Below are 13,022 nucleotides of genomic sequence, written 5' to 3' on the forward strand. Positions count from 1 at the left end.
TCACCGACTCAATGGACATGAGTTTGAGTGAACTCCGGGAGTTGGTGATGGACAGGGAGGCCTGGCGTGCTGCAATTCATGGGATCGCAGAGTCGGACACGACTGAGTGACTGAACCGAACTGAACTGACTGATGCTAGCTCAGCATTGCCATTCAAGAAAGTTGTGTGTCTTGGTTTTTCATTTAGTATTTTTAGTAATACAGTTTTATTACATTTTATAAAATCCTTGGTTCACAACTTATAAGAAGTTTTAAAAACATAGAGACTGATCCTTCACAGTAGAAGTGTGAAAAACACTCTCCTAGACTATTCAGCTCTTTTAAATGTACACACTCAATACAAGAGTTCTTAAAGGTAAAGCCTAATAGAAAGGCTTGTATAACTGAAGTACATTACTAACCACTAGTTACAAGGTAGTGATAAACCAATATAAATTACTCTAGCTGATCTTCCACCTAACTTTACCATTGTTCTGTCGCATATTTTCTATAACAAACTGGAAACTATTTCTGGAGATGAGAGATACTTTTTTTTTGAGAAATATTTTTAATATGAATATTCCTGATAAGTGAGTGCATTACCCCACTCCCTGCCCTGAAACCCTTTAAGCACCAGCTGATAATACATGTAATGAATTAATATGTCAGAAACACTCAGGTCTACATAACATATATAGACTCTCAAACTGAATTGCCTTCAGTTGAGTCATCATTTTCATGTAAAACTTGCTTAGAGAAAATGGCTTTTAAAAAACATTTTCTAAAGTTGGTACTTAAAAATTGTCATTCCACAGTGCTCAAAAACTAGTCATTCAAACATTATGTTTCTCTTTAGTGACAAAATTGATGAGGAAATAAAAAGGTAGAACCGTGATAAAATCATCTGCTTCTAACTTTTAAATTTGTCTTGATTAAATGAAACACAAATTAAGAAAATATGTATTTGAATATTAGTTTTCTATTGCAGCCATAACAAATCACCACAAATTTATTGGCTTATAACAGCACGTGTTCATCTCACAGATATATAGGTTGGAAGTCTGGCTGGGCTGAACTGCGTTCTCTAAACCTGGTCACGCAAGGCCCAAGTCAGTAGGTTGACCGGACTGAGCTCTAAGGACTCGGGGGAGCGTGCACTTCCAGGCTCATCCTGGTTACAGCTGGCAGAATCCAGTCCCATGCACTTGTAAGACTGAGGTCTCTGTTCTTCCATCAGCATGCCAGCCAGGGGTTAGTCTTCACTCTTGGAAGATGCCTGTATTCCTTCTCATGTTTTCCATGTGACCCCCTTCAGCAGCGGTGGGTTAAGTTCCTTTCATACTTTAAATCTTTCTCACTTTTCCCTCTGCTGCATCTCTCTGACTCCAGCTGGAGAAAGTTTTCTGCTTTTAAGAGCTCACTGGTTAGAATGAGCCCACTCAGATAATCTGGGATAATGCCTCTGTTTTGAGATACACACACACACACAGACACACACACACACATAACCTTAATTAGATCTGCACAGTCCCTTTTATCATGTAAAGTAACATATGCAGAGCTTCCTGGGATTAGGGCCTGGATGTCTTTGTGGGACCATTCTATCTCCATCACAAGGGCTTGTCATAGAGAATATAGTTGCCAGCTTTTTTTTTTTTTGCTAACTTTTATATTCCGATCACCAATTAAAATTGGTAACTTTGTTACTCTAAGTTACCTTTGTGAACTGCATCTTTTTAAACTTGTTTAGATATACCAAATTGGTAAAGGTTCATTGATACAAAAATTACTTAATGTGTTGTTATATTATAGTTTCTTAGATTGGTTTCAAGCTCAAGATTCTAGAGTGTGCTTTAGGAGGTACTTAGAACACTCATTCCTTGATTCCCCTTGTCTTATGCCCTATCATTCAACAAAAGGAAGGGGGTGTGAGAGGGAAGGGGAAAGGAAGGAAAATCTCTCAGAAATATCCTAGAAAATAGAAAATTACAAACTCAAACTGCTTGAGTTTTCAGCATCAACTTTTGGCAGTCAGAAACATGTCAACAGTTTAATTCAGTTTTTGCTACTTAATTTGGTATAAGAGAGAAATTGGAATTGTGCTTTTGGTTTGAATTTACAGTCAGCTCTCTGTATCTGTGGGTTCCAAATTCAAGATTTCAACCAAGGATTGAAAATACTCTGGAAAAAAATTCCAGAAAATTTCAAAAAGCAAAACTTGAATTTGCCATGTGCTTGCAACTACTGATGTTCCTTTTACACTGAATTAGGTATAAGTAATCTGATAGAAAAGTGAAAGTGAAGTCGCTCAGTCGTGTCCGACTCTTTGCAACCCCATGGACGGTAGCCTACCAGGCTCTGCCATCTATGGGATTTTCCAGGCAAGAATACTGGAGTGGGCTGCCATTTCCTTCTCCAGGGGCTCTTCCCAAACCAGGGATCAAACCTGGGTCTCCTGCATTGCAGACAAACGCTTTACTGTCTGAGCCACCAGGGAAGCCCTGGTGGGTAATCTAGAGGGATTTAAACTATATGGGAGGATGTGTACAGGTTATATAAAAATACTACACCAATTTATATAAGGAAATTAAGCATCTGAGGATTTTGGTATCTGTGAGGGATCCTGGCACCAGTTGTGGAATGGACAAAGACTCCCTGCACCATATTATAATGTAACTTCACCAATTTTTAACATTTTGCTGTTCTGTTTTTCACCTCTTATGTGTGTGTGTATATGTATGTTTTATATATATACACACACATATATATGTAAAATAATTTTTTATGAGAAATTTGAGAGTAAGTTGCAAACATCTTACCCTTTTACTCCTTTATACACACACACACACACACACACACACACACACACACACACAAATATATATTCTTCTTTTAAGAACTAGTTGTTCAGTTGCTCAGTTGTGTCTGACTCTTTGCGACCCCATGGACTGCAGCATGCCAGGCTTCCCTGTCCATCACCAACTCCCGGAGTTTGCTCAAACTCATGTCCATTGAGTTAGTGATGCCATTCAGCCATCTCATCCTCTGTCTTCCCCTTCTCCTCCTGCCCTCAGTCTTTCCCAGCATCAGGGTCTTTTCCAATGAGTCGGCTTTTCACATCAGGTGGCCAAAGGATTGGAGCTTCAGCTTCAGCATCAGTCCTTCCAATGAATATTCACGGCTGATTTCCTTTAGGGCTGACTGGTTGTCTCCTTGCAGTCCAAAGGACTCTCAAGAGTCTTCTCCAGCACCATAGTTCAAAAGCATCAATTCTTCAGTGCTCAGCCTTTTTTATGGTCCAACTCTCACATCCATACATGACCACTGGAAAAACCATAGCTTTGACCAGATGGACCTTTGTCAGCAAGAGTCCATATAGTAACTGACTATACTGTAATGAAGAACTAGAGAGTTCTTTATATAACCACAGCACACAGTTGTCAAATGCAAGAAATTTAACATTGATGCCATACTTTATCTAATATACTATCCATATTGTAATTGTGTCAGTTTGGCAGTGATGTCCTTTATAGCACTCCTGGACATTCCCTCTACTGCAGGGTCGTGCACTGCACTTAGTTGGCAGAGCTCTTCATGTTCAGAACTGAGATAATGCTTATAAGCCACTAAGTTCGTGTGATAACATCAATAGAAAGTAACACAGATAATGATACTTTAAAAATGTTTATTGTGCTTTCTGTTGTAAAAGGATATTTTGTGCATTCTGGGGAATATGAATCACCTGAGGATTTTGTTGAAATGCAGTTCTGATTTCATCTCAGGGGTGAAGCCTGAGTTGATGCTGATATTACTGGTTCACAGACCACTCATTGAATAGCAATGTTCTAGATTACTTTGTGTGTTGGTCATTCAGTCGTGTCCAACTCTTTGTGATCCCATGGACTATAGCCCGCCAGGCTCCTCTGTCCATGGGATTCTCCAGGCAAGAATGCTGGAGTGGGTAGCCATTCCCCTCTCCAGGAGATCTTTCTGACCCAGGGATCAAACCTGGGTCTCCCACACTGCAGGCATATTCTTTACCATATGAGCCACCAGGGAAGATTGTTTTGAAAATACTTACTTTGAACATATTGTAAATATTATAATAATAAAATATACCTTACTGTATATTAAATTTTAAGAATATAGAGTTAGCTATAGCATAAAAATTAAAGTTGCAGCCAAAGGTAATTAGCAGTAGCACTGCAGTGTGCTTTCTTCATATCTTTTTAAAATAGACATAATTTTCTATTTTTAAAAAATTAGGATCATATGACCTATATTTTATATTTAATGACAGTGTTCCCATATCACTTGTGTACTTGAAAAATATGAATTTAAAATTTTTTAAAATATCCCATCAGTTTGGATGTACTAAAATATCCTCTTTTGGCTGTTTCTAATTTTCCTCTATCATGATTAATGCTGTGATAACTGCCTTATATGTAAGGCTTTGTCATTTTGGATTATTTTCTTTGATTTATTCTATAAATCCTAACACTTACTAAGTATTTCAGGTACTTAGTCAAAGAATGTGAACATGTTTGAAAGTTTGGATATGTAGTGCCAAGTTACCCTCCAGGAAAGATTCTGCTAGTTTATGCTACGACCAGCAGTATATGAGTGTCTATTTGAGAGCATCCTTTTTACAATAAGTATTACTCTTTTAAAAGCTCTCTTCTAACTTTGATAATCAAAAATTAAATTTTATTTTGTGTTTTTTAAAGTTTTGGTGAGGCATAAATTTTCATATATTCATTGATGTGTATCTGTGTGAATTGTGTGCATTTTCTTTTTGTTTTTCTTTGGAGTATCTTAAGATTTTGCTGTTTATACACTGGATGAAAAACACATTTTTATTCCGTCATCTCCCTAGAGGAATAAAATTCTCAATTATGCAATTTAGAGCCTGTTATTTAATTTGTTTTCAATCTTGAACATTGATTTTATGAATATAAATAACTCTCAGCCAAAGGTATTAGCATTTCCAGCTGCTACCTTTTAGTTCAAAGTATATTACAAAGAAAGGGAGCTGTAAACAGGCTTGTCCCAAGGGAGCTACTGTACATAGCCCTTTTCTTAAAATACTAACCTAATAAGTCAAACATGAAATACAACATAATATTCATACTTGCACAAATGTGCACACAAACACACACACACCCCCCAACCAACACAACCCAGAGTCATTAAAAAGCAAATTCCATTTTTGCTGTGGCAGTGCCTGTATTCTGAATATGAGATGTCCAGCTCAGGAAGCAGTCACATTTCCTGTGCATGTTGCTTTTTCTGTAGTTATCACTGTTTTATGTGAAAAGTCTTACTTCAGAGCCTGTGGTATCAAGAACATCCCCTTCTCTGAGCATGCTAGGATTACAACTGAATACTAAAATCAGACTTTATATTCCCCAAACATTCTCCTGTCTGTTGCTCTCTCACTGTACCACCACCATCACACACAAATGCGCACATGCACAAATAGAAAAAAACTTCATTCAACCACATACTTCTTACTCAAGCAGTCTCTTTACATAAAGTACATGGAGCCTCATGAGACCAATCAGCTAAGAGCAGGAAATCAGAAAGGTGAGATAAGGGGAGGATCTTTGAGATCTTTCCCTCTCTTTTCTGTAATTTGCCTGTGATGTGATAGACAACAGGAGGAAGAAAATGCCAGGAAGGTACGCACAAAAATAAATAAGTGTCTGTGTTCAAGGCATGATTCTAAAAAGTATTGTTTGTGGTCAGAGATGTTGCTGCTTATGTACCATATTTCTCATGTCACTACAGTTTGCTTTGTTGTATTTGGTTTGTTCTTAATGTCATGTAAACGACCAGCAATTTCTGACCCTAAAAGTTTATTTAAATCAATGATTCCGGACTTTAAATTTATGATATCATGTGATTTAATTTTATAACAGGACTGCTGTCTTTAAAATTTTAAATATTTATGCTTTTACTTATATTGCACAATATTCCTTAAGTTAGTCTTAGGTATATGTCTATTTCTATGTTTTTAAAAAAAAATCAACTTGGAATCTTCCACTTCAGTCATATCTATAATGGAACACAGTATTATTTCTACCTTTATTTGGAAATTAAGAATTGTATATAGTTTGTAGTCTCCGTTAACAGATATTGAGGAAAGATAGTGTATCATTCAGAGAAGGCGATGGCATCCCACTCCAGTACTCTTGCCTGGAAAATCCCATGGATGGAGGAGCCTGGTGGGCTGCAGTCCATGGGGTCGTGAAGAGTGGGATAAGACTGAGCGACTTACTTTCACTTTTCACTTTCATGCATTGGAGAAGGAAATGGCAACCCACTCCAGTGTTCTTGCCTGGAGAATCCCAGGGACGGGGGAGCCTGGTGGACTGCTGTCTATGGGGTCGCACAGAGTCAGACACGACTGAAGTGACTTAGTAGCAGCAGCAGCAGTGTATCATTATTTGCTGGGCTTCCAGTGCAAGTATAGCTCTTTTACATTTCAATACTTTAGGGATTGAATGACTTTAGTCCAGCAAAAAACTTTATAATGCCATTCTAGCAGAAACACTGCTATTATTTGTAGTGACTTACCTGTTAAGGCAACCAACTTGATAATAATGAAAGCTAGTACACAGAGAATGTAATACGTGTACTGTGAGGCTATAAAATACATAGTTTTTATATACCAAATAAAAGTATAAATAATACTGTGTTCTATAGATGTGGCAGAGGCAGAAAATTTCACACTTTTTTTTTTTTTTTTTGATGTGGACCATTTTTAAAGTCTTTATTGAATTGGTTACAATATTGCTTTTGTTTTATATTTTGATTTCTTGGCCAGGAGGCATGTTAGAATCTTAGCTCCCTAATGAGGGATCAAAGCCACATACCCTGCACTGAAAGGTGAAAAGTCTTAACCACTGAACTGCCAGGGAAGTCCCACACTGATTTTTTTTAAAATATATGTATAAGCAAGTTCCTCTAGGATTAACAGAATTGTGGTGTATATATGTCCTAAGTAACTTTCATATATTAACTCATTTATTGTAGTACTCATAGAAATTCTAAGGCATAAATACTATCTTTATATCTATTTGCTGGACAAGCATACAGAGGCCCAGGGATGTTAAATAATCTACTCTTGCTCCTCTTTATACCATTGAGTCTTTGGTCTCTGCTGTGTTTTACAAGGTGTAAAATGCAGCCGGTCTAGTGGTCAGGCCTGGTAGTCTGGCTTAAGTTATATTCTTCCCCAGTGCAGTTATCTATTTGTTTCTCATTTCTTTGCCATTTAGTTCATGAAAAGTACCTTTCTTTAATAATAAACATTTTTAACACTTAAAAAAAATAACTTTTAGGAAAAAGTTTCCTATTTTAATACAATTTGGTAATTGTTTTTCTTGAATAAGTTTGTTCAAAGTCCTGAAACTTATAGCTCAACTCATCAGAAATTAGTAGCACAATGAACAGTCTTTTCAGGTATCAACATTGACTTTGCAACACCTGTCAAAAGATACTCTCTTCCAAGTTATGGTTAGTTTTTCCTGATGTATCCATACCACAACACCAGGTATATCCAGGTTAGATTAATTTCCTCATCACCCCTCTCAGTGGGTGTCACAGGAGATTTTCAACCTTGCCAACGATAATGACACTAACAGTCAGAGGATACTTACAATTCTACTTGTCAAAATTCTAAGAGAGTTAATATGGTTTAATGAGTCTGCTATAGGGCTTCAGAATCTTAAGATTTGGGTCTTCCAGTTTTCTACATAGATTAATAGATTATCACTTGCAGGAAACTACATTATATGTGGTGCCAGATAACTGCATCTAAACTAGCAGGAATTCGTGTATAATCCTGTAAGGGCTCTTAGGAAGAAGTTTCTAATTTTGGATACATCTTGTTGATGGGACATTTTCTTCATAAATTCTGATTATCACCATTGAAAATTTTATATTTAAACTTGAACTTTTAGATTAATAAAGAGTCTTGTGAAGGGTTATCATCTAAATGTCCCATATTTCTCTCATTGTTAAACTACTTTGTGTTCGTCACTAATAAAATTTTTGGTCTTATTTTCTAATGTAATATGCACTTCAGTTCACAAGTACACCCTAGGCATGACATATAAAGAATGGATGTCAGAGTTTGATGACAACAGGTATTTATACAAGGACAGCCTCAGGATTTGTTAGCGTTCTTTACAAGTGATACCTCACCTTATAAAACGTGGCAAAAGGAAAACAACCAGTATAAAGATGATGTTATTCTTCAGGAGAAGTGAAGTCGCTCAGTCGTGTCCGACTCTTTGCGACCATGGACTATAGCCTACCAAGCTCCTCTGTCCATGGGATTTTCCAGGCAAGAGTACTGGAGTGTATTGCCATTTCCTTCTCCAGGGGATCTTCCTGACCCAGGGATCAAACCCGGGTCTCCCACATTGTGGGCAGATGCTTAACCATCTGAGCCACCAGGGAAGTGGCTTTAGAAGGCATTCTTTACAAGCAATTCCAAATATATATATGTTTTATACATAATAACTTTTGTTGTCATAAGTTCATCTGCATTAGCCCAACATCTAGGACTTTAACCAGCTTTTATGTTCAGATGATTTTAAGTGAATTTTTTCCTGACATAGTCCTTCTTTGTATTGTAGACATAGCTCTGAGCCATCAATGTCAGTTCCAGGGCATAATTAGGAATTGTGACAATTTTATCTGTGAAAAGCTTTATAGGATTTTCAACATTAATAATATTATTTCCCAGTTATTAGACATTACTGTAATTTCTACTTTCTTTTGACCTTGATTTCTGTTTAACGAAGCTGTTCTTCCCTCACAATTTGGGGCTAGTTCAGATTCTTAAGACACTTGGTTCCTTCTTCCTCCCATTTGAAAATTATTTATTGAAAACTACTACTTTCATGGCTGTTTGCTTCTAAAAACAGTGGTCCATAATTGAGGCAGATTTTCCCTCATAGGAATTCACAGCTGCCAAGGAGAACGTCCTCTTTCCCAGTGGGTTAGTAAATAGGCTTTTGTGAGAATTCGCTATTGGAATATTTCTCTTGATTAAAGGATCAGAGACTGAGAGTCTGTTGTTCTTGGTGCTGAAAGAACCAACCACCTGCAGCTGGGCATTGAACACTTGGGAAATGCAGAACTAACTTAGTCTTCATTTTTGTAATGAGTAGCTTGAAAGCAATAATTTTTCTTAAAAAATTAAAATTCAGACATGACCTTTAAACCAAATTAGATTTTAATAGTGAATGCATAGAGGCATGCAGTCAAAATACTGATAGGCTGCATTCCCCAAACACTGTGGCTTTATGCAGCCTATTAATAACAGCATACACATATTTAACTGGTAAATGATTGCTGTGCCTACTAGTCTCCTTGTTTATTCCCTTTTATTGTTCCACTTGATTAATCATCCTGTACATAAAAGTCCCAATATTTGGGGAAAATGAATCCCTGCTGTAGGAAATCATCCCTCTCAAGTCCAACCCAAGCCACTGTCAGCTTTCTTACTAGCATCCCCGCTTCCACTCTCCCCTAGTTACCTATTGTATGTAGTGGGAGGTTTAGAGCATGCGTGGGGAAGCTAACTTGCTTGGATTTAAAATTCTGTCCCTGCTATAGCTGCATGGCCTTGGGTGTGCTATTTATTTCATCTGTTGCCTCTGGTTCCGTCTGCAAAATGAGCATATTACTATACCTCCAGGGTTGTTCCGAGGATGTTAACATAGAGTTCCTTAAATAGTTGGTGTGCTATTAAATGCTAAATAGGCAACTCTTACAAAATAAATCAGATACTACTCCTTTGGACGGTCTCCTCCTAAAGAGCCTCACACTTAAAAAATAAAATCTGACCTCCTATCCAAGTGCCTATAAGCTCGCTCTGATCTCATCCCCCATTTCTGTTCGCTGTATTCCTGCTACATAAGCCTGGTCCCCAGAGATACTAAGCAGTTCTGCTTCAAGGCCTTTGCACTTGTAATTCCCTTCCAGAATTTTGCATTGCTCACTCACTTGGGTAGTTGCTCAAAAATTCAGAGGCCTTTTCCATATAAGATGGCACACACCCAACACATGTATCCTCATACTCTAGTCCCTTGCCCCGTTTTCTTTGTAGCATGTAGCACCACTGACATTATATTGTTGTTCAGTGTCTTTCTCTCCTAACAGGAATGTAAACTGAGCAGATTTTATTTTGGTTATTCCTGTAGTCCTGCATCGAGACCACCTGGCATTGATAGAGCTTAGTAAATACTTGTGGGAAGAGTGGAGCTAAAAAACAAGTCCCAAGTTAGAAAACAGTATTTTTACCCTAAGGACTAATGACTTGAACTTATTATAATTTTTTTTTTATAGTATGCACCTAACATTTTCTACTCCCATATATTCACTTTAATCCAGGTTTTCTCATTAGGCTACCACTCACTTTAGATTGGGTTTTCAGAATAAACGTCAAGATTAGATTCATATATGCAAAGTAAAAGATAACACAAGATTGGTGACCTTGTTTTCAGACAGAAGCACTAAATGCCATGTAGTAAACTGAATTCTATACTTAGCCAGGTTTTTTGAACATTATTTTTAATGACACAGCTACCTATAAAGACCTATGAGATTTCAGGTCAGATTATGAATAGGTAGTACTTTGTGACTAAAGCATACATACTTTCAATTCGTTTTTTTTTTCTTTTTTTTTGCAGGTTAATGACTACAGAGAGTGAGATCAGATTTGTCCACAAGGAGATGGGCATAATACCAAGCTGGGGCGGTGCCACCCGGCTGGTTGAGATCATCGGCGGTAGACAAGCTCTCAAAGTATTAAGTGGGGCCCTTAAGCTGGATTCAGAAAAAGCATTAAATATAGGAATGGTGGACGACATCTTGCCGTCTTCAGATGAAACCGAATGTCTCAAAGAAGCACAAGAGTGGCTACAGCAGTTTATCAAAGGGCCACCAGAAGTAATCAGAGCTTTGAAAAAATCTGTTTCTTCATGCAAAGAGCTTTGTTTAGAGGAGGCATTACAGAGAGAGAGAGATCTTCTAGGAACAGTTTGGGGTGGACCAGCAAATTTAGAGGCTGTTGCTAGGAAGGGAAAGTTTAATAAATAAGTTTTAAAAATACATCCGATCAGATCAGATCAGATCAGTCGCTCAGTTGTGTCCGACTCTTTGAGACCCCGTGAATCGCAGCACGCCAGGCCTCCCTGTCCATCACCAACTCCCGGAGTTCACTGAGACTCACGCCCATCGAGTCAGTGATGCCATCCAGCCATCTCATCCTCTGTCGTCCCCTTCTCCTCCTGCCCCCAATCCCTCCCAGCATCAGAGTCTTTTCCAATGAGTCAACGCGCAAGTTAAAACCCCAGTGATTAATATGGATAAAAGTTGAATGATACCAAATATGAATATCAAAACTACTTAGAAGGTAGTATTAGTATTTGTAGTATAACAGCTGTTTGACTACTTGAACTCAGTTGGCCTAGTTTTCAGTTTATTCAGGTAGTTGCTAAGTAATTCTGAACCTCTAACTAAAATACACAACACTTTGGGCTTAAACATAATCATTAATTCCCAGATTCCCATGATAGTTATTAGGCTATAACCAAAGACTAGTTTTTGAAAGGAAAAACTACACAAAACCTATTCCTGGTGTTCTTTCTCAAAAAGTCTTTGTCTTGTCTTAACCTGGAAATAACTTACAAAAATAATGTAATGAAGCTAAGAGAACAAAATTGTAAAGGGGTCAGGGGACAGGAAGATATGCAAAGTTATGATTCGTCCTTTTCTTCCCCTCCATGCAGCTGCATTAAAGAAGTCATGGACTGGCCCTTCTTTTAAGGATGCTCCTCACCCCACCCTTCTACGTATTTGGACCTTATTTGATGTTTCAAATAATTACTAATTTCTATTTTTGGTTATCTATGAAACAATGATGGCCACCATACAAAAAGTCTGTTGATTCTACAAAATTGGCCAGTTGATTTGTATGCACCAGAATTTCCAAGCTAGCAATTACTATAGTTTATGTAGTAATCAAATTTTCTTTGATCAGAGACTCATGAAGCATTGTTACACATGAATCAGATTTCTTTTTTTCCTAATAAGTAGCCATCTTCTTTTATAACTAGCTATATTTAAAAGTAAATTTAATAATAATGGATGACAAACTTTTATGATCTTAGTAATACAGACTTAAAAAAAAATCTAAGTCAATTAAGTCCTAATCTAAGAGGTAAAAGGTGATTTTATTAATGCCAGTTTATACTTGCCATTGTAACATTCAATTCACATTTGATAAATTGTATTAAAGACAACTTGCATATGCTTCATCAACATGATCCTGCTGTTTTGATTTAGGAAAATACAGAAGATAAACTCATGTTACTTTTTGGCAGAATTAAATTCTGGGTTACCAAGTTAACCCAACATTTCCAACCTTGCTGTAGATTCTACATTTTGTGTTGAGTGAGTTTGTGTCTACTAATGCTATTTAGAAATAAACCTATCATTTAATTCATATAAGTGCTAGCCATTAATGAAGACTGGCAAGGAAAACCCAGTATATACATAGCCTCTACTATCAAGTTATTTAAGACAGGCTTTAGGTTTATTTCCACACATATTTATTCCATGAAAATTCCCTGGAGACTGTTTAAATATTCTCTATGAAGAAATCAAACTTTTCTGAGCAAGTGGCCATGTAAGCTGAATATACCAATTTAAATCACCACTTTTAGTGATCTTTGGCCACAAAATGTTTCCCATTCCCTTCCAGATTCAAACAAGAGACAGATTAATTTTGATAAATTCTAATATTTATTAAATTATAAAGTCTGTAATCAAAAAAAAAATGTGGATCAAGAGAAACCTCTTAACTACAAGGACTAGACAGCAAAGCCTATGAGAACGCTATGAAGTGTGTTACAAACAAGATTCTGAAACATAAGTTATAAGCTGTTTCCTTTACATTTCCATTTCAGTAACTTTACTGTTAAGTAGTTGTTATTTTAAAACCCCAAATTCACATTTGTTCT

The 13,022-nt window shown here is 37.0% G+C and overlaps 1 protein-coding gene across 2 annotated transcripts in view; it reads left to right on the forward strand.

Moving 5' to 3' along the window:
- Nucleotides 1-12,323, forward strand: part of ECHDC1 (ethylmalonyl-CoA decarboxylase 1) — a 58,322-nt gene extending 45,999 nt beyond the window's left edge. For both annotated transcript variants that reach the window (XM_010861750.1, XM_010861751.1), the window contains exon 6: nucleotides 10,689-12,323. In XM_010861750.1, coding sequence (XP_010860052.1) covers nucleotides 10,689-11,097 — 409 coding nt within the window. In that variant the 3' untranslated portion in view covers nucleotides 11,098-12,323. The remainder of the gene's footprint in view (nucleotides 1-10,688) is intronic.
- The last annotated feature ends 699 nt before the right edge of the window (nucleotides 12,324-13,022 follow it).

This window comes from Bison bison, unplaced genomic scaffold (genome assembly GCF_000754665.1).
Source record: "Bison bison bison isolate TAMUID 2011002044 unplaced genomic scaffold, Bison_UMD1.0 scf7180017864473, whole genome shotgun sequence".
NCBI classification, from domain to species: domain Eukaryota; kingdom Metazoa; phylum Chordata; class Mammalia; order Artiodactyla; family Bovidae; genus Bison; species Bison bison.